Raw genomic sequence first — 23,495 nt, 5'->3', positions numbered from 1 at the left:
CATTATCAGACTTACATAACTTCAGACACCAGCAGAAAGCCCTGATTTTTTGCCAGCGGTGACATACCCACCTCAAAGATAAATGTGGAAGTCAGAATGTCTGCCTTATTTCTGTTTGCAATTTCCTTTCCATAGGAACACGTGTACGATATAGTTCCTGCAAACAGATATTTAAAGCTTGGCTAGCCCTGTTCCACTTATACCAGTTCAGCCCCACTGGAGGTCCTCAGGGCAGCACAAACAATGGAGAACAGACTTCCAACACCACGCCACATTTGTTTTGGCCAAAAACCGCTTGTCCTAAACAGCAAATTATTCACGTTAAACACGCTTGGTGGGTCTTCTGCTTTCATCTGCAAACAGAAAGATGTCAGATCCTGCATTAAACTGTATTACAAAAAATGTAAACCAGTACATTCCACAGTTATTTTTCTTGTGGATTTCCTAGCTACATCAAAACTATGCAGTACCAGTGTTAACTTGAACAGAGTTCAATTAAATGGAGCCCCAAAATAACGAGTGCACAGTAGTTATTTACCCAGTGTCATTAGCTTCATTATCAATTGGTGAAAAGTTGACTTTGCTTCAGTTTCATGCAAAAAAGCATTAATCAGAAAAAACTGAAGTTGCATGGCACCTTTGAGACCACCTCAGTTTCAAGTCACAGGATGACCTTACACATACATAAGTGCATTGTTTTAGGTATGACACGAGTATAGAACCCAAATACTAAGATAACAGGGATAATGCTAAATAACAGTACCTCACCATTTTTTTTCCACAGCTGTGCTTGCTGAAAACTGATAACAGCAACCACAACAGTCTGAGGTGACTCGCACAACTGACAGTCACTGGTGTAGAGCTCAGTGGAGATTTTGGTTATTCTGAAAGAAGATACAATGGAGCAATACAGGAAATTCCATATCAAGAGGACAAAGTCAAACATTCGTTCTCTTGCACATCATAAAAATTATTTTTGGTTACAAATTACCGCTGCAAACAACATTCTCATAGATAAAACTAAAATTGTCCCTACCTGAAAAGCTTTGAGAAGCGTCAAAACCCCACAAACCATAACTAAAAACCTTTTTTTTCTCTAAGTCCTCTTCCCTTCCAAGTCACAACAGTCTCCTTATTTTAAGGCTATTTACAGGCCCTCCTCCTGGTCAATCAATTCCGTTTTGGTGGAGAACACATCAGCCAGCATGTGCTTTGGGATTTCAGATCCCCGTACTTTTAGCGTGTAGCAGGCATTCTCTACTTTCGCCAGGCTCTGCTTCAAGGTGTACAGCTTCTTAGCCACTTCATAAGGTCCAGTGTTGCCAATGAAAGTAAAGCCATCGTAAATCTGACGTAAGAACTGGCTCAGTTCAAAAGGCGTGTCTATGTCACCGTTTCCAACACTGCTGATGCACAGCCGCATCAGCTCTCCCGTGAGATCCGCCACTCCCAGCAGGTAATCCACAGGTGTCACCTTCAGGCTCCAAGTGCGTGGTTGCTTTTCATGGACATTGGAGGTCTGAGGACAGAACAAAACAAAGTCCCGTACTGAGAAATATAAAAAAAGCAGTCTACAATGGTTCAAATACACGCTAACTTTTCTAAAATAACTGGTAACTAAAAACACTTCAGAAAATTAAAATTGCGTGGCACTTCCACACAGTCTGATTTCAGAAGCACTAATCTCCTTCCAGCATACCAGAAGGCATAAAATCATAATTTCCACTTGAGAATTGATTTCCATTCTAGCAAACATGACAGACATACACTGCCTCTACCATCGCTGTTTGCAAACAGAATTACCACATCTTTGGACCAACATTTATTTGCAGTTGCTTTTTTTTTTTGGCAGACAGATCTCAGCCTAATGGATTTAAATTTTCCCTAAACGGTCTGTCCAAAGAATCAGAAAAGAGTCTGCATTATAAAAACAAATCATATGATTCTGTAATAGTATCTTGAATTTCAAAATATATTTTCTACAAGAAGCTTTAGAAGAAAAAAATTAATTTTTCATTAAAACAGGTAAAAAAATATTTAATGAAGAAAACTCATCAAAAAATTACAGGTTTGCTCCCATATCAAAGCTTCCAGTGCTTTTTATTGCCAAAATATCGGTACCTTGGGAGACAACACAGGTTTCTTTCTGTACCCTTGTTCCCATAATGTGCTCTCCACCCAAATTCACAAATCTGGTCAGAAGGGTAAGAACAAATGAACTTATGCTAAAAACTTGGCTTCTTTGCAAATATCCTACCAAGAGAACCAAGATAGAATAAAAAGTGCTTTACAGCAGAATCTCTTCAATGGAAGCAGACTCAGGAATTCAGCTAAAGCAGGAGTGCTGTGCATTACTGTACCTTTCATGTGCACTGCACATGCACTTCTGTACATTACTACAAAATCACCATTTGTCACCCTATCAGCAATCAAACTTGTACTCGGTTTACTGGGGTCAGTGGCAGCAGCTTGTCCCTACACAAAAGGCTCTATTTAGTGCAGGGTAGGATGTGGGCAAGTCAAGAAATCAGAGATATGGTATTAGGGCTACGGTACGATGAGACATGAGCTTGTCCTCTGAGGGGACACGTCAAGATCAACTCCAGGGAAGTTACAAATGACCAAGCTAAGACATACGCGGTACATTTTAACAGAAGCTGAATACAGCGTCTCCTGTGACAAGTCCTGTAAGATTTCATTCATGAAGTTCATCCTGCTTTGGATTCATTCACCACTAGCACATACAGGCAGGCCCAGCCATTAAAAATCCCTCCTCTACATTTATTTGCGAGTATCCTGGATCTTTCCCCCTACCAGAAGGGGTTCAGTTTGCTCTGAATATAAAGGATATGAAATTTATAAACTTGTATCCCACGGATTTAGTTTACTACTTGTCAGAATAAAAAGCATGTTTTGAACAAGTGAGTCAAAGCCCACATGTATATGCAATACCCCTCTACTAACCAGCCTTATTTAATCAGATGCCAAAAATCTGACTAAGCCTACTCATTGCATTTCCATCCCAGAAAGATGTTTGCCACATGAGAAAAGAAAAACATACCGTGTTTGTTGTTTCTTCTCTGTCTTCCACTGTAAATATTAGTTGTTTGTTGATCTCTTCAACACTAATCAAAGATCGTGTTTTGATGAAATACTGAAATGAGACTGCCTCAACATATTCTTGAAGTCCTGCAAAAACAGCAGAATACAGCTAATGATTCAAACTTTGCAGCAATGATCCATGCTCACAATTATCTTTTTAGAAATCTTTTAAGTGAGACTATTTTAAGATTACTAGCAAAAAGTGAAAACTAAGATGATCCAGAAATAACACTGAAACGAAATCTAACACTGCACACTGCTGAAGTACGAAAACCAGTCCAAGTACACAGCAGATAAACATTTTCAAGTTTCTACTTCAACTGCATTTTTCATTCAGGACCTTCTGTAATATCAGCATAAAGCATCATGTTACGCTCTCAGAAACTTACTGAACAGCTCCCCATAACATCCCTCAGGGCTCCATACTGGGACCAGGACTGTTTAATGTCTTCACCAATGACACCGACAGTGGGATCAAGCTCACTCTCAGCAAATTTGCAGACAACACCAAGCTGAGTGGTGCGGTTGACACATCTGAGGGATGGGACACCACCCACAGGGACCTGGACAAGCTCAAGAAGTAGGTCTATGTGAACTTAATTAGGTTCAACAAGGCCAAGTGCAAGGTCCTGCACATGGGTCAGGGGTATCCCTGGTATCAGTACAGACTAAAGGATTGAGAGCAGCCCTGCAGAAAATGACTTGGAGATACTGGTGGTTGAAAAGCTGGAAATGAGCTGGCAATGTGTACTCACAGCCCAGAAAGACAACCATATCCTGGGCTGCATAAAAGAAGCAGCAGACACCAGGTCAAGGGAAGCGATTCTGCACTCTACTCCGCTCTGGTGAGACCCCACCCAGAGTACTGCATCCAGCTTTGAAGTCCTCAGCACATGAAAGAAACAGACCTGCTGGAGCAGGTTCAGAGGAGTGCTACAAAAATGATTACAGGGCTGGAGCACCTCTCCTGTGAGGACACGCTGAGAGAGCTGGGGTTGCTCAGCCTGGAGAAGGCTCCAGGAAGACCTTATTGCAACCTTTTGGTACTTAAAGGTGGCCTACAGAAAAGATAGGGAGGGACTCTATCAGGAAGTATAGTGATGAGGTGTAAGTTTTAAACTGAAAGAGGGCAGATTCAAACTAGATATAAGGAAGTACTTTTTTACCATGAGTGTGGTGAAACACTGGAACAGGTTGCCCAGAGAGGTGGTAGATGCCCCATCTCTGGCAACATTCAAGGCCAGGTTGGACAGGGCTCTGAGCAACCTGATCTGGTTGAGGATGTCCCCGCTTAAAACTGAATTTCCCACTTCTCTATTTTGTTGGAATTAGTTCACAGGCTCCTTAAAACATGCAGGTTAGGTGAAATTCATGTTCAGGACAAAGCATCTGTCCTTATAAATCACTCAACGGGGGAAAAAAAGTTCTGTCCAAAAGAACTTATACTCTAAAAACAAGGCACGCAGGGGGGCAAAAGGAGTTGTTGTATTGGCAAAGAAATAAAAGATGGGATAATCAATGTAACTTGCAGCAGATTTGTATGCCATCTGCAGCCACCTGCCACAACTTCATCTCACTACCTACTTAGAAGATGGTGATTTTCTGTATGCATTATAGCAAAGGTGAGATCTGAAAAAGAGCCTGAATGTTCAAACAGTGATTTCACAGGTTGTGTCAGTTTTTCCTTATGTGCAGACAGCAGATCTGGGGAAAGCATGTGGGGAAAGTTCGTAAGCAGAAAGCTGAAGTTGGCACTGTCAGTGGAAAAAAAAGCAGAAACAAACCTGGAACAAACAGCCATGGTAGGATTAAGCTAAAAAAAGGTTTGGAGACAAAATCCATGCACGTGCATATCTGGCCTATGGAGAGAGAAAGCGCCAAAGGAGGACATTAAAGGAACAGCCTGGAACATGACAGAGATGGCTCTAGCAGAGCCATTCTGAGTCATTTTACAGGGATTACTTCACTTCAAGAGAAGAAGAGAGGTGACAATGCCATATCATTCTCCTAGAGGGCCAAGACCTCAGCCTACAGAGATATGCAGCAATCAGCAAATTTAGACTTCATCTGGATCAAAAAGAAGAGCACATAGATTTGAATAAAAGATGTGGGTCAAAATACCCCCAAAAAACTAGAGGTAACCTCAAGAGAAAATTCAATTGTAGAAGGCTTTCCACATTATAATCACAAAAGCACAATGACTGACTTTCATTTTTTTCTTTAATATGTATTTGCAAGGTGAGTGGAAGCAACTCAAAAAGGCAATTCAGCCTGCACCCTTAGTGCTCCTGTACAGCAGCAGCAGGAAAAGCAAAATAAACATCCAGCAATGCATGCCACACTCAGCACTGCTGTTCACAAATCGGAACACACACAGGGAGCTGCAAGGCCAATTAAATACAATAATTTAATCAGCTTAATTCAGGTAAAGTATTCTGGGCACCAGCAATAGAAGAATACTACATAAAAGCTACTCTGGATAGTCTAAGATAAATAACTTCAGAAGTTGCAGAGAGGTAGATTTCATCACCCATTCCTTTCCTGACTTACTTTCTGATGTAACATGGCCTGTAATTCCTGATTAAATTTTGGTTTTTTCTGTAGATAAGCTGCAAGCTACCAGATATAGCACCACTCAACATGACAACATCTGTGCAAATCCCTCTCTGCTGTCTGTGGAGAAGACTATCACATAGGAAGAATCAACTTGGAATTTTCCCAGGTTCTCAGAGAGATCAAATCAGACCTCAAACTTCTTGGTAAACAGTCTTTACTACTGCCCTTTACTACTTCTCCATACACATTTTGTCCTTTTCCAGGATAAGTGTTTGACTCATTCCATTCATTTATTTTTATGTATTATTTTATATAGGCATACTTATATGTATGTATACATGCACACATTTGCTTCCTCCTGCTGTCCACTGCTGTCCATGTACCACATGTTCCACTCTTGACTCCTTCTGTTTAACCAGAATATTGCACACACAGTCTGGTTTGTCATCTACTGTCACCTTTCCATCTTTCCCTGTTTACAAGCAACCCTTACAAAACCTCATTTAAAGCTGTTACCATTACAAATCCGGTTACAACCAGTTTCCAAAAAACATTAATAGTTGACTACTTTTTCTGTTTTAAAAGCCCTTCTTGCAGAAGTAGCTACAACATGACACTTCAATGACCCAAGACCTTGAAATAAGGTGTTTCCATGTGCAGGTAGAAGGATGTTTAAACATGTTATGTTTTAGCTTAATGGTAGGACATCCGCTATTTTCAGCAAATAATTCCCAAGGTGAAAACCCCCATCCCATTTCACTACACCATCCAACAATACCTTTCCCCTTATGCTGTTGTTTTGGATTTATTCCAAAATTGGCTTATTTACAGATCGAGCTGCCAGTAATGGAACAGCTTGTAAGACTGCCTTTTATGTATTTTTTTTTCTAGTACTCAGACCAAAAATCCCAATTAAAGGCACTGTATAATTGCTACTACACTTCTTAAAATTACAAGTAAGGTAACAATTTATTTTTTTTATTTTATTACATTTACTCTATATAAATAGCTTGTACTAATGACAACTTACAGTGACCCAGTATAATTTCTTCCTTCTATATTTTGAAAACTTATTTTTCTACATGAGAACTAGAAAGTTGCACTGAGGTATCTTCTGAGCACTTATTAACTATAAAAGAAGGAGATTTTGTTCCTGAAAGTTTGTGCATTTCTTTTGCCAGCTATATCAGCTGATATTCGAGACATCTATCCTTATCTACATATGCAAGGTCTGGGACAGAACTGTTAAGCAATTTCTCTAAGAAACCTAGCAAGAAATCAGGTTTCTTAAAAAAAATCAAGTCATTTGAGCACTGAATCCAAGAGTCAAAGGAATGCATAAGGTGTAGGAGAAGACAGTTCTACTTAAAAAATGAGCAAAGAACAGAAGATCCTCAATTGCAGTAGTCAGGTCAGGGTAAACAAAATCTAATCCCACCTGAGACATACATGCATGCACACACACATGGAAGCTTTAACACAGAATGACAGATTAAATAAGAGGTGAGAGTACACTCCTAAAATTCTGTTTACTTCATTTCCTCCTTTAAATATCTGTTCAACAGTTAAAAAATAGATTAAAATTGATTTCATGCCTCTCAGTTCTTGAGGTTAGCAATGCTAATGCTACCTGCCATCTTCCCGAATAAGCCTCTTCTCTATTTCTCCTCAAACTCATTTTCCTTCTCCCCTTTCATCCTTTCTTTCCTCTTTCTCTGTATCTTCCTGCTCACAGTGCAGCCTGTGCTGACGGTTAGGACACAAGTAGATAACAGCCCCTGTTCTCTTACCTACCTCCTCCCCTAAACCGTGCAGCCACTAGAACGATGGTAGGAAAATCCACACAGCGAGTTTCGTCCAGGATCACTGTATGAAGGGTGCGGCTCGTTATTTACAGGGCGAGTCATGTGAAACTACCCACTTGCAAATTCATTAGGAAATCAAAACAGCACAGCCACAGCAATATCTCACCATCATGTTTAGGCCAGCAAGTTACATTCGTGCTAAAAAAAACCCCAAACAAATAGAATCAATAAAAAACCCACACACTCAGCCCCCAGCAAGCCTGGAAAAAAAAAAAGAGGAGTCATATCCTTGTGGAAATCCCAAACAGAGAAAACCCAGAGTTAAAGTGGAGAGCACTTATTACTAAGCTTCGCAGAATACAGGGAGGATTGGTGAAACCAATCACCAAACCCACTTCTACAAGCATATTCTCCAATGAAGGAGAGAACTGGTGAAACAAGCAAATAATTAACCAGGTACATTAACTGAAACAAGTACAAGCAATAAATTTAAAAGCATTAATACACAAATTAAATAATTTTGCTTCAGAGTTAGCATCCTATTAAGACAAAACCAACAATTTACTCCTCAGTCTTTTCCATTGAAGTTTTCTGCACACTTGGCAATGACTCCTTAGATTCACAGGTCTCTTTCCACACACACGTGATAAAAAACTTAAGTAATTAAACTAAAACTGAGGCTGTGAAACAATTCAACTGCTTTGTTGATTGTGTTGAGCGTGAAGACAAAGGTTGACTTTATAACAGTACAGCAAGAGCATAAAGCCAACTATCCTCCAAGGCAGGCATGCTCTGGACATCTTGTTGTGAAAATGGCTGAAAAGGATAATTGCACTCAGGGATGGATTTTATTAAATGGGACTAACTAACAAATACAAATAAAAGCACTAGAACAAATGGCCATAAAAGCTTGTACATTTGGGAAAAAAAAAAATCAGTTTTTATTCACTGAGTCATTCAAGAGCTGAGTCATTATGACAGGTAGGGCTAAGAGTAGTCTCTGAATTTTTATGGGAACTGCGGAGAGACAAAACACAGCAAAGTCCACAGCCACACAAACAAACTGCTCCATTTTATCAATCCAGTCTTGAAATTACTTCAGTAATCAGTACAAACCCAGATGTGAATACTTGTCAGAAAAAACTTAAATAACCTTGAACAGATTACCAATGGAATGTAAAGACTGTACATTACATCTGGCAGTGATTTGTCTAAACCTGTTTACTATATCAATAACTAAATTTATGCAAATTTCTCTTATTAAGCCCTGAATACTTTGTTGATTTGTCAATGGCTACTTGACACATCTATGACTGCCAAGAAGTTCTGTTCCCTTCTAGCAGCTCGTGTTGAAGTGATGTATTTCAGATACTGAAGTGTTAACATTGTTTGCACTTCGTTTAAAGTTGAATACACACCAAATTTAGGGAAAAGGTAATACCAAGAGTAGTCTGTTTTCCCAATAACTACAAAACAAATATAGGTTCCCTATTTAATAGGCAAAGGTGCCTGTTACAGTTAAATTATTCCCCCAAATAGGCACAAAAACCCTGCAATGAATATTTAAATCTCTCATTGCAGAGAACAGTTTGAGCCTTTTTGTTACTGTTATTAGAAATTTGTGTACATACCACAAATGCTAGGTTTTCTGCAGATGACTCACTGCGAATGAGAAATTCACAAGCTTTCATTTTGCTCCTACTTGAAGGCCTGAGGAATGTACCATGGTTACTTTTGTAACCAAGTTTTTTTGTTCTGAAGAGTGGGGATTTTTTGGTAGCAGCCAATGTTCTACATGACCGAGTTCTTAAAAAAAGAAAGACCAAACAAAAAAAACCCAAACAACCAAGACACTATTCCCAGACTTCCCAATTTCTTTGACTACCTCCAATTGCCTTTATAATTCATATAGAGTTTCAAAAGTCATTCAGTTAGATAGCAAATTTTACACTACTAACAACCCTGAGGGCAAGTGTTCAAGATAGCAAAGAACGGAAGCTCAGATTCAGCCAGGATGTTCAATGATCAAAGAAGGAAGCGCACCTAACACCACACAGCTTCTTCAGTTCAAACCCCAGTGAAAGTTCTCAGGATAATGCTGTTTTCATGCAACAGCCCCAGCTCAGTAGCACGCCAGAAGTACCAATGGTGGCCATTTATCCTCATAAATACAGATCTGGTGAGATTGTAAAACAGGTGCATCACCACTCAACAACCTCTATTTCCTACCACATAACTGCAAAACAAAAACCTAATCATGATGCGCTATACTAGTTGTTTCCTGGGATGGAGTTCCTCTATGACACATTCTCCGCTGTGAATTTAAACAAACAAACAAAAAAGGTTCATAGATTTTTCTTGGTCTTCGCTCATGTTCCACCTGCGCTTGGTTCCTGTAAAGGCTGAAGAGCTCTGGTCTGTGAATGACTGATGTTAACAGCTGCAGGGTCAATAAAGTTCCTGAGCCAGAGCACAAGGTATCCTTCATTTGCTAGTTATGAAACTGAATTAAAAGACAAACAACATCACTAGTTTCAGCATGATAATCTGCAGTAGTTGCCATAATAGCACTGCAGGACTTCTGGAAAGTTAGGTCTTTAGTTAGAACTAGGAAAGGACAATCTTTCTTTGCCTTAACCACAGCACACAACTTTAAAAAGACAGTACATAGCTTTGCTTATGGACTTATGCTGCCCTCAATGGCTGCTGCTGTATTTATGGCTTATGTCGAACCCAATGGCTCTTTCAGGGATCAGCTGATAACCAATGCTCACATAGTGCATGCCCTGTTTAGTCATGTCTGAATTCACATTCGTTTTCACAGGTTTGTTTCAAGCTTTTGTGTATGGACATACAAACCCTGCAGCAGAAAGTGGAAAGTGAGAGGTTTTGCAGTTGCTAATTTTTCACTTTCCCTGGAAGAATCCAGAAAAAAAGGCACGAAGCAGAAATAACTGAAGGGTAGTAAAATGCAACTAACTGAAGGTATGAAGTTTCAAACAAGCAACTTGCAGGGTGAAGAAAACCAGTTTGCCAATGTTTGCTGGCATGCTTGGTGATTTGAGGACACCAGAGAAACAGAGAAAGTAACAAAATCAGATCTGATAAATATTAGCTTATTCACTGCAAATTCCATTAATTGTCCAGTATAATCAGGAAACTTTGTTTCCATTTCTGGCATTTTACCTCTCACCCACAACAGCAAAGAGATGAACTTTAATTCTTCAGTTACATCCTGTTCCTGTGCTATTATGTTTTCCCATCATCTTGCAGAAACCTGATTGCTTCCTGCATGGATAGCTTTCCTTTCAAGTCTTACATGTATTCAAGTCTTTTCCTGGGTGAGACAGTTACAATTCACGATACCTTCCTCATGCAGTAAAAAGCTTTTCCGTTGTATCATCAGCCTACAATTAAATTGTCACTCGGTTTTATGACGGTTTTTAAGCTTAAGAAGAAAAGAAGGTCCTACTTCTACTGTTCCTGATGTGCTGAATAGTTATTTACCTTGGTATTGTTTCAGAAAGACCTAGGTGTTTACAAATACAAAGGTAGCTAGCACAGCCTGAGTGTGAGATGTTCCTTCCATAGTGAAAAAGTTAAGAACAAAAAAACAGGTAACACAGAAAACATTATTTGCATAGTTCCTTTAGCTTGTGTTCTAATCCGCATCCTTCATACAATACAATCTGGGGTTGGACTGGATGATCTTTCGAGGTCCCTTCCAACTCCTAATATTCTGTGATTCTGTAATACCAAAACCCCTCAATATTACTTAAATAATCAGTAATCTAAATCTGGCCTGATTGGATGGACCCCACTCATCTCCATAGCTTCACGTCTGGTGGTCCTACATACTGCAGATAAAAATGGTATTCTAGCACAATTAAAGTCTTTCCTTTCCATCCACACAGCCTTGACTGACTTGGTCCAATCCAGAAATGCAGTTAGTTGCAGAATGATTACACGCCTAAAGAGACTCTGAGTCGAACAAGGCAGGAGAGTGAAATAAGCTCCATTAACTCATTCTCTCAGAACACAAATAGCACCTGCACAAGATAAATTATGTGTTAGACTGTGTCAGTGCTGAACTTTTACACAGAATTTCCCGCATCATCATCATCAGAAGCGGTCACAGAGTGATAGTTTTGACAAGGTGCTGACATTTTACAGCCTCATCATCTAATCCTATTGCAAGCAAGTGCAGACATGATAAACAGCTAATGAGCTGCTTTGCGCACACCACGCCACTCACCACTGCTGCGAGCACAGGCACACAGCAAGCGGAAAGGTCAGCCAACCATGCTTTGCTGGCAAACGCTATCATCACTCCAGGCCATGCTACTGAAGAAGCCCCAGAAGAATTACAGGCTTCTCATTCCATATTCCGCCGTACAGCTATCAGTTGCGAAGATAATGCTACACCTATGCTTGCTCCTAGCAGAACTGAATGATCTCACCGTAAAAACATCAACAAGTTGTTAAAACTATCACTCCAAGAGGTTTTTCAGTCAAGCTGCCCTATAGAAAATAGTTTTACACCTCAAAAGCCTTACAATTCTCTCACAAGCCCTTATTGTTAAGGGACAAAAAAACTGAGTAACTCTTCAAATAGCTAGAGACTATATGTAACAAAATCATGTTAAAATGGTACTCCATTCAATCCCACACAAAGCCAACCTATCAAGCAACTCATAGTTTCCCTTTGCAGTAGGTTTGGAACATGCTTAATTTCATAAAACCTAGGGTGTTGCAGAGCACCCTCTTTCTTGTCTTTAAGGCTCATACAGGTCTTTCCTTAGTATCCTTAGATATTTTCCTTAGCATTTAAGAGCTTATATATCTGTATTTATCTATATATAGAGATATATAAACATCCAAACACACATACATACATACATATATAAAATCCCGAAAAATTTCTTCCTCCTTTTCATAAATTCATACAATTTTTTTCAGTCCTTTTCTTGCAGCATCTCATAACCATTTTAAAGAAACAGTATGCATTTCCTCACAGGATATATAAGGTACACATTGCAAAGTGGGGCAAAGGAGCAGGAATTCTATATTACAAATAGTAAAGCTTTAAAAATATCAACAAAGCAGAACATTCTAACATAACAAATGAAGAGCTCTACATAAAAAAAAAGACTTCATTATGTCAGTATCTCTTTGTTTGCTTGTTTAATCATCCCCTGGGACAATCTGTACTGTTAAGAAACGTGTAGAAAACAGTCATCAGTTTTTGTTGTTGTTCAATTAGTGCTATACTCAGTGTTTGAGCTCATGCAAGTGTCCTTTGGGGAAACGACCTGCGTGCCATTAGCACTATTCTTAATGAGGGAAAGCATGAAACTCCTTTAGTGCTCTGCCAGAATTGTTTTATCTTCAAGTCAAAAGAACAACTGCTTGGAGTAACCCCAAAAAAAGCACTTAACAATTACAAGTGGCAAACAATATTCCCAAGCATTATACTCATAGCGCTCTTCTATTTATAGGCTAACAGTTATTATAGTGAATAAAATATGTATTAGGTAGCTTTATTATGCAGACAGTCATGATTCCCCAGTTAAGGCTTGCTACGATGGTTTCCATTATAAGCCCAGTTTTGATCCCTTTTACTCTTTCTGTGAGAGGTAGGGTGGGGAACAGGAGGATGTTTCGTGTTTGGTTTCAAGACAAAGGAGAATATTTTTAGGAAGTTTGAGGTTAATTGGACATGCTGCTTTTGAGATATGGGATATAGGCGTTTCGTTATTTTTTTGACGAAAAAAGCAGTTTAACGGCAAGCTTTTTAACTAGTTCTCCAGAATTTCTTTAATATACAAAATCAGAATTGAAAACCGGGTAAAAGAAAGGTCAAGACTTACAGCCTTAGGAAACACACAAAGAAAAAAGACCTAGCACTTTTCCTAGCTACATTTATTTTCAAAAAGGCATGCAAGCTATTTCCACTGTGAAAAAAGCAACAATTAAAGAACACTAGACTGAAAAACAAAACTAAAAGCAACATTCTTAACTCTTATCACTGTTTCCCCCCCAATTACAGTTCTTCATAAACAGTGGGGGCAGGGGGAATAAAGCATGCCCTCTCACAGTTGCTCCTTATCTAACTGTCCCCTCATTCTTCATGTCTCTAGGTTTTCTATCTCAACTTCATAATACTGACATCGAGCATCTTCACACATCTGACACCTCCATGATCCCAGCCTCAGCACAATCAGTATCTACAAGTCTTTAAGCCTACATATTCCCTTTCTTGCCATCCCAATGACTAACTGGAGAGCGGAGGATTTCATTAGTAAGGTAAGAGTAAAGCTCTGGCTAAAAGTTTGCATTTCATACCTGTCATACACACAAGCTCATTTAAACAATGCCTAAAAGCATTCCCTGTCTTCTTGGACACACACACATATATTCTAACACACATCCTTACAAAATAAGCACAAGGAACACCAGTTATCACAAACTCCTGATACCGAGAAGCATCATGTAGAAGAGCCAGAACTTAAGACGATGCTGTGGGTGACCCAGAGAAATGGAATGAAGTCAACTTATTTTAGTTGGATTTTATACAGTCTTCTTAATAAGGCAAGAACTACCTAATTACAGCAACAGTGGGGAGATCTTAGGGCCAGGCACTATTATATAACTCATGAGACTCCAGACTTGCCACTTACTCATGTCACCTGAAGAGAGGAAAAAGGTAAAAGTACAGCCATTCCCAGTTCTAACTCCAGAAATGTAACGTGGGGCTGCATATTTCTATCTTTTAGTTATGTCCACAAAACGGCAAAGTTCAGGGATTTGTTTGAGAGGCTGCACACCTGACTGCTGGAAAGATGCACAGCAGAGTCTACTTCTCCTCCCCCTTATTATTTAGTGTATTAACACCTCTTTGCCATCCTTTGTTTTTACCTATGGAGGTCAGCAAGATTCATTCTTTGAAGTTGTCTTACAACTGCAGTAATAAAACTCTTTAATTCTATGACAATCTTACTCCAAGACCCATGCAAATGTTAGGGATGTGCTGCTGTGTATGGAACTGTGTGCAGTTCTGGGCCCCATAATTTAAGAAGGATGTGAAGGTCCTTGAATGCATCCAGAGGTGGGCAACAAAGCTGGTGACAGGGCTGGCAGGAATGTCCTATGAGGAGCAGCTAAGACTTTGGGCTTGTCTAGTTTGGAGAAAAGGAGGGTGAGGGGCAACCTCATTGCTCTCTGCAGCTTCCTGAGGAGGGGTAGTGGAGGGGGAGGGGCTGAGCCCTTCTCCCTGTTACCCAGTGACAGGGCACAGGGGAATGGTTCAAAGCTGCACCAGGAGAGGTTTAGACTGGACATCAGGAAGCATTTCTTTTCCAAGAGGTTGGTCAAACACTGGAACAGGCTTCCTAGAGAGGTGGCCAATGCCCCAAGCCTCTCAGTGTTTAAAAGGCATTTGGAGAATGCCCTTAATAACACTCTTTAACCTTTGGTCAGCCCTGAATTGGTCAGGCAGTTGGACTGGATGAGCATTGTAGGTCCCTTCCAACTACAACAGTCTGGTCCATTCTAAAAGCTATGCAGCTGTGGAGGCACTGAGTCATCATACACATGCAGCAGGCCTCTAACTTCCTCTGCTGGAGGTCTATAGTAATTTGGCCTGGTATTCAATGAACCAATACATCTTAGTCACTTTAAGAGGCTGAGATTGAAACCACTGGGGAAAAGTTATAAAAATGCTGAATTGTTCCAAATAGCGTATTTTCAGTTGTTTTCTAAAGAGTTTATTCAGGTCCATTTTGATATCAGCAGGTATCTTTATGCAAGTCAGAAATGGATTATGCAGGAGAATCAGTGTAGCTGATTATGTATGAGTATTTACCAAATACACAAAGCAAACGTGAACAGAAATTTTTCCACTAATTCACTTATTTTCAGCTTGCTATGGCTAGCTTAACTTGACATATCTGTCATATTAAAAAAAAATATTTTTTCACGTTGGAAAATGTTTTTTTAAAAAACCAAAACCAGTCCTCTTTTTTTTTAACTCAGAAGAGAGAATCTGGAAGTAGAAACCTACCATCAAGTTTGCTCATTTGCTTTATGAGTACACACCAAAGTTATTGCACGATAAGTTTTCATGTGTCTGCTACATGGGTGTGTACTCTATCACATCTGAGATGAATGCAAACTAATTCCAAGTTGCCCCTCAGTAAAAAACAGAGGGAGGTATGTCTCTGAATTTAGCCACGTACTAAGAAAATGGAGACAGTTCAGGTGAAGCAGCTGATGCAGGGCAGCTGGTTATCCTGTAACAATTTTGCTCACATGGCAAGGCTGATAGCCTGTCTCATAAGGTCTCACACAAAGATTCATGAGGTAGAAGACCTCAAAAGGTGTTCTATAGATAGCATTACATGACTCACAAGACTACAAGCTTCAAGGGTTATTCAGACAAGGTTTACAAATCTCAACGAAGCGTTCAAAAAATTTTGTTCATACAATTGAATGCAAGGATTTTCAGCTTTATATGTAGTACTTAAAGTGAAAATTCAAACACGTTTTCAGCATTTCAAGAAACTCATAATATCTTGGACTAGTATTGTTCACAGTTTGACGTCATCTGTAGCATCCTGAATTATCTCTTTCTTTCCATTGCCTCATTATAGTACTAAGCTATAAATAGCAGCAAGACCCACACAGATTGTGACTCTTCTAACTACTTATATTTAATTTGAACAACCCAATGTACCACAGGTAGAAGGACTGTGGAACTGAAGTAGAGCCATTGAAGACTAGAATAGCAAGCTCCTTCTGGTTCAGAAGTGCCAAACCAAGCTTTCACTTAAGAGCCGTCTCACTCTTAACAAACTTCAGTTTGCCTAAGACATAAGTATAAGCTAACCTGTGCACCATTTGTCTTGTAGATTACACAGATGTATTTGCAGTTAGTTTATCAAATCAATTCTGTGGACATTTTTAAACAATTTAATCATTCAGGGCAACTCTTCAGCTCTCCTCAGCTGAAGGCGACTTGCCTGAACAAAGAAAAATATACAGGACTCCAATAGGTTTAAAACAAGATTGATAAGCACAAGACACTTTTATACCATGACCAAGATGTCAAAACAGCAGTTACATATTTTACTCCTATGTTGCCACTAACAGGGTATAACAATTTTAGGTAAGATTTCAACTGGCAACAAAGATTCAGTAAAGAAATGTGATTTGACAGCAAGAGTCACGAAAGCAGTAGGACTCAGTATCTCAAGGAATCTCAAGACCTATTTACAGAGATGAGCAGAAAACGTGATTGAAATAGACAAACTGACATAAGGCTTGTAAGCTGAGAGACAGAAACACATTTTGAGTCTTTAGAAGAAAGGAAATGCTAATCTAAGGATTTTAATTCATTAAATTTATCAACTCAAAATGGGGTAATTTTACAAGATAGTTGCTCCTACTTTCCTTCCAGAAATTATAACCCTACAGCTGGGGTAAAGGTGTGTGTTGCACATAGTCCTCTCCGTCAGAGAATACCAGCCAGCACATTAGTTTAAACTACTCCTAGCTTCAGTTTAGGTCAGGATCCGAATTTTTCCAGTTTTTATCTCCCATTTAAATCTTCATTTAACTGCAATGGTAAGATGACTGTAGGGCAATAGCCTCTCCAGTACCAGAGCTAACTCTCCTAACAGCAAAGATTAATCTAAGTCCTAATTTATTTCCATAGAAATGTGCCAAATTCAGACTTGCGGCATGAAAAGGATCTACTGCTGTGTAAAGAGAAACAGAGTTCAGTGCGAAATAGCATACTTTCCCTATTTTAAAATAATTCACCTGGAGATATGGCCCTGTGGAACTGATACATATCTTCTCCAATCAGTTCTTGTGCAACCTCCTTAATCTTCCGTCGGACAGCATCTAGCTTGACTTCAGATTCATTTAGTATTTCTTTCCCATTGGGAGCGCTGCAATCACAAAACAGAAACAGAAAGAGCAGCTTTCAAAATATGAGCAAATAGCTACAAAACATTGCACATTTTCTTTTACTAACCAATAGATTTTAAATGGCTTCAGGAAAAAGCAAAACTGGTATCAGAATGAGAAACAGTCGAACTTTCATTGATACTTATTGCAGATTCTGAAATTCTGTAGACTTTTCCCATGAAAATAATCCACCATCCAAACATAGTTCTGGTAGCATGTTGTTTATTCCAGACTAGAGTTTTAATTATTGCTTACATAAGAACAATGAGAAACATGCAAAAGCTTCAAAAAATATCCTGGAAAACCAGCAGTATTTGCAGAAGTCCTTCAACTTCTAAAAAAAAAAAAAATTGCAACACATTACAGTATATCATGTATGGTATTTTGCAATACATTACAGTATTGCAAAATACAATACGTGATCTACTTCTACATGTGATTTTTTTTTTAGGAAGTTACTATGGACTATGCCATTCAGGAACTGCTGAAATATCTGAATCACAACCACAATACATACTTTGCATTTGAAGTTTAGCTGATCTAATTTCCTTTAAACTTCCACCTCCCTCACCTCCGAATAATCTATATGGTATATTCGTTTACAGTCTATTTAAGGAACTACCAATAGACTAGTCTTGAGAAAACATTTAAAAGCAAACATATTTCTGAAAGTAAAGCCACAATAATAGCTAAAAGCAAAGGAGAGGGAAATAAAAATACAGCATGAAAAGCTTCCACTCTCACAAAACCAGGAATGTCTTACAAAACAGGAATCTAAAATTCAGAGTAAAGAGGAGGAGTTTGTTGTTCTTTCCTCTACCAGTTCCCAGCCATCTAGCCCCTGCAGTGGGAGTAGCTATTTACAGTCAAGGTTGTAGCAGTTACTAGAATTATCACAACATCTCTTCATGGAACACAACCAAGTTAAAAAAAGGGCAACTTCATAATCTCTATTTATAACTGTTACTACTATGGTAACTATAAATAGCTACTACTATAACAGAAATGCATTGACAGGTAACAAAAAATAAATCTGAGAAAAGGAACAGGGAGGGCTGTTATAACGGTAACACACCAAAGACCAAAGTTTGACACATCCAGTAAACATTTTATGCAACAGACTATGCAAAGCTTCTAATTTTCCTGTTATTCTTCTGTTTTGTTTGTGGCTTCCAATGATTGCCTGAAGGCTCATGAGAACACGAAACATGTAGATGCTCAAAACTTAACACGAAAGCGTCTCAGGCTGCAGTATGTATTGAAGTAAATAGAACCCAGGTCACCTCCTCTTTGCATGGATGACCTAGGGTGGGGCTGCAAAACCCAAAATGGGGAAGTAACTGCAGAGGTAACTAACCTGAAGGAAGGGTGCATACTCTTCTCTCCCAGCTTGCTGAAAGCTGGAAAGCTCTCATCTGTTATACTCTACTGCTCTGATCCTGTTTAATATGCCAATAAAATCAAATGAGAAACCTGAACCAGCATCTTTTAATTCTCTAACTGGAATGTGCATGCATTATCTTACATCTACCCTAAAGGACATCTATGGAAAGTTAATTAAATTCCTCTCAATAGAGCCTTGCAGCTATTAATCACAAATAGAGAGGACACTGCAAGGCAGCTTCTAGGTTTCTACAAACACTTTCATGCTCAGTGACTCACCTGGTAAACCTGTGGAGCAGAAATATTGTTCTTTTGCTCTCAATAGTTATATCACGACTGAGCTTCACAAGCCGTTCATACTTATCGTGCCTGGTGTCAAGCTCCAGCTGAAAAGCTGCAGAGTAAATCACGACAGTAACACATATGGTTATCACATGTATACAGCGTAGGGGAATAGCACAGAGCCTGTGCTACAGTAACTGCTTATGGGCCCCAGCCCCACCAGCCTTTTCCCCAGGGTGCCTCTAGCCAAGGTGGGCAGCGCAGCTGCTCCTGCATGGGGCACAGCCTGTGGAGGCTACAGCTGCCTGTCAGAGCTGCAAAATTCATCGTTAATATCACTGTTAATAACTCAGGCTTAAATATACAATAACCCCGATGGTGCTTTAAGGCAGCCCAAACAATTTTAAGGTAAAGTACTTGTTTTAAACAATAAAATCTATTCTGCAATACCGCTGTTCAGGAAACCGACTTGAAATTTCACCCAAATTCAACATGATAAATTAAAAAATAGAACACTACAATCATTAGTAAATAAGATTCACCAGTCTCTAAAGCAAAACAAACAAACAAAAGCATGTGACTAAAGCACATATACTGTTGAAATGCAACATTTTGTAAAAAGAAAAGCTGCATTTCACATCCCAACCAGAGCTGGCCAAAAGTCAAGTATTTTAATATCTCTAAGAACTAGAAGTACTAAAGCAAAGTGAGATTAATTATTTAAAGAAAGATTCCCAATTTGCTGATGTAAATTCTGTCTAACTATAATGAACACAGAGAAGAGAGGATGTGTATCTGGTTATCACAGTCAAACATTAAGAATGTATCACAGATACCATTAACATTTTAGAGACCATTATTCCACTAAATAAACCATTAACAGATATTTATAAGAAATCTAACGCATTTCCTTCATAACTGTCTGAGGTGCTAAAGTGTCCATGCGAGAAGATGGTGAAAATAAGCTAAGAGGTTACATTCTTAAACTGTCTGCCAAGTGAATATCCTTTAGAAAAGCATAGCAGTTTGCTGGCAAGCAAAAATCAGTTGAAGCTACAAAAATAACTATTTCCTATTGCCTTCATAAAAACTTGGTTCCTCTAATTTAGTTCTGTTCTCCCCAGTCTTCTCTGACGCTCTAGGAGAAGATCTTCTACATCTTTCACGTGTCTATCTGGTGTGTCTCTTCTAAAGTCTGAGTCAAGTCTATCGCTGAAAAAGATAAAATCAAGGAAAAATTTTCCCCAGTTCATAGTGACAGAAACTTGAGGGAGGCTGACTGTTACTTTACTTCATAGGGTGCTATATGTGACATTTCCAGTGATCATTTACCACTTTCACCTACCAGGAAATTCACTATTCTGAAGATCGACAATATTAGCAATGCCCCCAGTCTCTTCTAGACATTTTGGCTTTTTGATTTCTTTTTAATTTATCTTTTAGAGTACCCTACTGATTAACTGATAAGCTTGACAGTGAAAAGTTAAGAACACAGTTGAATTACTCAATTCAAGTGCAAGTGTATGTACATTATTCAATATAAAAGTTCAGGGGTCAAAGTTAATCATCTTCCAAGCTGACTTACAGATAAAAAAAGAAACAGCTCTTTTAAAGAAAGCAAGGCAATTACATTACGTTGAAGTGATCGTCTATAACAGCCATCCAGCTCTTACTTCTTCACCCTCCTTAGCTTCATAAGAAACAGGAGGGACAGGGAAAATTTTACAACAAGAATTAATCTGTTCCCTGTATCACATCTCCTTCCTCCTTCTGTCAAGGCTTATAATTTCTGAAGCTCAACTTTGCCTTGTTTGGGCTTCTCTAACGAGAAAGTTCAACTAAATTTACTGTACTTTAAATATGAGTTGAGGCAAAATCCTGTGAAAACAACTTGATTATTTGAAGAAAGCAAAATACAAGCTAATTTCATAAAACACTCAAACTGAAGTGTCTACACACAGGTCTGTATTAGTTAGCTAAACTCTTATTTTTAAAAAGCATACATATAAACCAGCTGCAAACTCGCCAATCAATGCATCCAGGTTTACATTAAAGTAGCTTAGTTATCTATGCACCAGAGCTAAGGTCAACAGCTAAGAGCCCTCTGAGTCTCCCTAAAGGTAGTCATTGCCTCCTCTTGTCCCCATGGCTCAGATTCTCATTACACTTCTACATATCTTAGTTTTCTGCCACCAAATGGCCTGGTCATCTTTTATCTGGCTGAACACTTCTGAAGTCTGCTTAGCATAAGGTTCAGCGCAAGCGGGGTGAAGAGGGAGAACAGGAGGTAGGATGAGAAAGGAAGCAAGTCATGAGTCAGGCGTAGCTATGTGAAATCCCACACTCAGGACTTTATTGCACAAAAAGCAAAACACCAAGTTCTAAATGTATGAAAGATGAGCCCAACTAGTTTCAAGTTTCTCCCCAGAGAAAGCTGGTTTATTCCATCACTAAATCCCAGTAATTTCCCAGCTATTTCTATACCAGATGTTTTTATAATCTTGCTTTCCAAATGCTTACTTACATTTAAAAGATGTCATCAAAGGTGAAGACAGATTAACATTCTCTTTTTCCTCTCTTCTTTGACCATGTGGAAAATTGTCATGCTTTCGTTTTCGGAACCCACCTGATCCTATTAATAGAAGATACACACACAAAAAAATACTTTAAAATAAATCAGTTTTGCCAGAGCATAGTCAGCATCAGAATGTTGTCTTCAGAGCATTCCTGATGGTAGCCATATTTTACAGGATAGAATAAGGTAATGGGATGAACCTCATTACCAACTGATGTCATCTTCACATCACCATGCTACTTTTCCTACTACATTCCTAGTGAAAATTAGATAAAATCCTACCAGTTTCACCAGTAGGACTGCGGCAGTGTGGAGTGTGTTAGAATCCCAAGGTTTGTTTGTTGGGGTTTTTTTGGCAAGGTTTTCACACCCTTTTGTTTCCTTTCCATAAGGGAAGGGCCGCATGAAAATCCTTGTGTGAACAAGGGCCTGCAAGATTAGACCTTTTTCCTTCCCCCCTTCTTTTCTAAAAATTATTTTAAATATTCAGCTTGACAAAAGTCATTAAAACTACAAGTTTTTCAATACTGTAATTATTTATGTCATAGGTGTTCAGTAATTCCGAAAAGAAGCATGCCACAACTGAAGTAGATTACCATTATCCAGGTATGCAGGTTTATCTCCTGCAGCGTAGCATCTTAGGTCCTTACACTCTGCCCATTAACCAGTTTCTTCTCTTTTCACACCAGTAAAGCTGATCTTATATGCCTCTTCCCTAGCCTCCCTTTTCAAACCCTCACTCAGAATTTATCTCCTTTGGATTGTTTTTTACTACTGATTTACACTTTGTACTGTTTCTTCCTTTTGTCCTTCCTTCACCTAGGACTGACTCATTGTGTCATTTATGGTTTAACCATTCCTCCCTCTCACTGCCTCCTTTTTGTGACAGCTGTTAGGTTTTGTGTAATTAACAGTGGCCAAAATCTGGCCAACTCTTACACACAAGCATACCTTTTTGAATATGTGGAGGTCTCTTAATTTCCTCAAAAGAAGAACAAAAGGAAGCTACTTAAAAGTTACAGAAGAACACTGGATTTTAGAATGTTTCCGTTTAATTGTTTATGAACCCAAACCAAAACCAGAAGTGGGCGTAGTTACTTTCTAAAAGAGGAAACTGAAAATCATTTTTTCCTTCTTTTCTGTTAGGACACAAGTTCAGGGTTTTGTTTTTCCTGTAGCAGTTGAAAACATTACAAACACAACCCCTGAAAGAGTGCAGAGAATTAAACTCTCTGCATTATTGAAAAAGTTGTGCATCATAATGATCTACAGAAAAAAACCAGGCTCTCCTGAAGGGGGAAGGAAGAGAGAAACAGAGAAGAGGTTCCAATGAATAACCAATAATATGAGCATCAGAAAACCACAGATTGCAATAATAGGAACTTAGCCTTAAATTCAAAAAACAAAAAAAGGTAAAATAAAAAAGAAGCCAGCTTCCTTGTTGCAGAGCCTGCTTTCTGGCTGAAGGGAGGCCTGTGACAGAGGCCTAGGCTAAACCAGCACACAGGCCACACAACGAGTGCTGTTACCGAAAGCCAGTTACCACTACAAGTGCCTTACAGGCCTGACTCACGCTCGCCTTTTGGCTGCAGCAATAGCTTTTTTAACCACCAAAGGCGAAGATTTCTAAAACTACACTCACAGGCACATCCGTCAACCCAAGTAAGAAGGCGATAACGCCCTGAAGAAATACCCTATGTTGGTGTAGGGGCAGAGCTGAGGGACACAGCTGAAGGGAAACACCGGTTCAGGGCACCCCCGCCCCCTCCGAGCTTCAGGGCCTCCCCGCGGCTTTCGCCAGCTCTGACTCCTCACGCCTT

General features: G+C 39.2%; 1 protein-coding gene across 1 annotated transcript; it reads right to left on the bottom strand.

Annotated features, from left to right (window-relative positions):
- Positions 1-982: 982 nt before the first annotated feature.
- Positions 983-21,732, bottom strand: TSNAX (translin-associated factor X). The gene is made up of 5 exons (XM_010191986.1): positions 21,625-21,732; positions 19,098-19,212; positions 17,286-17,416; positions 3,062-3,189; positions 983-1,519 (listed from the first exon to the last, which is right to left on the bottom strand). The coding sequence occupies exons 1-5, from the start codon at positions 21,638-21,640 to the stop codon at positions 1,148-1,150; spliced, it is 762 nt and encodes a 253-aa protein (XP_010190288.1). The 5' UTR covers positions 21,641-21,732; the 3' UTR covers positions 983-1,147.
- Positions 21,733-23,495: the final 1,763 nt, after the last annotated feature.

Source organism: Mesitornis unicolor, unplaced genomic scaffold, assembly GCF_000695765.1.
Source record: "Mesitornis unicolor isolate BGI_N332 unplaced genomic scaffold, ASM69576v1 scaffold27899, whole genome shotgun sequence".
NCBI lineage: Eukaryota > Metazoa > Chordata > Aves > Mesitornithiformes > Mesitornithidae > Mesitornis > Mesitornis unicolor.
The sequence above is the reverse complement of the archived record's forward strand: the minus strand, read 5'-3'. Positions and strand labels throughout refer to the sequence as shown.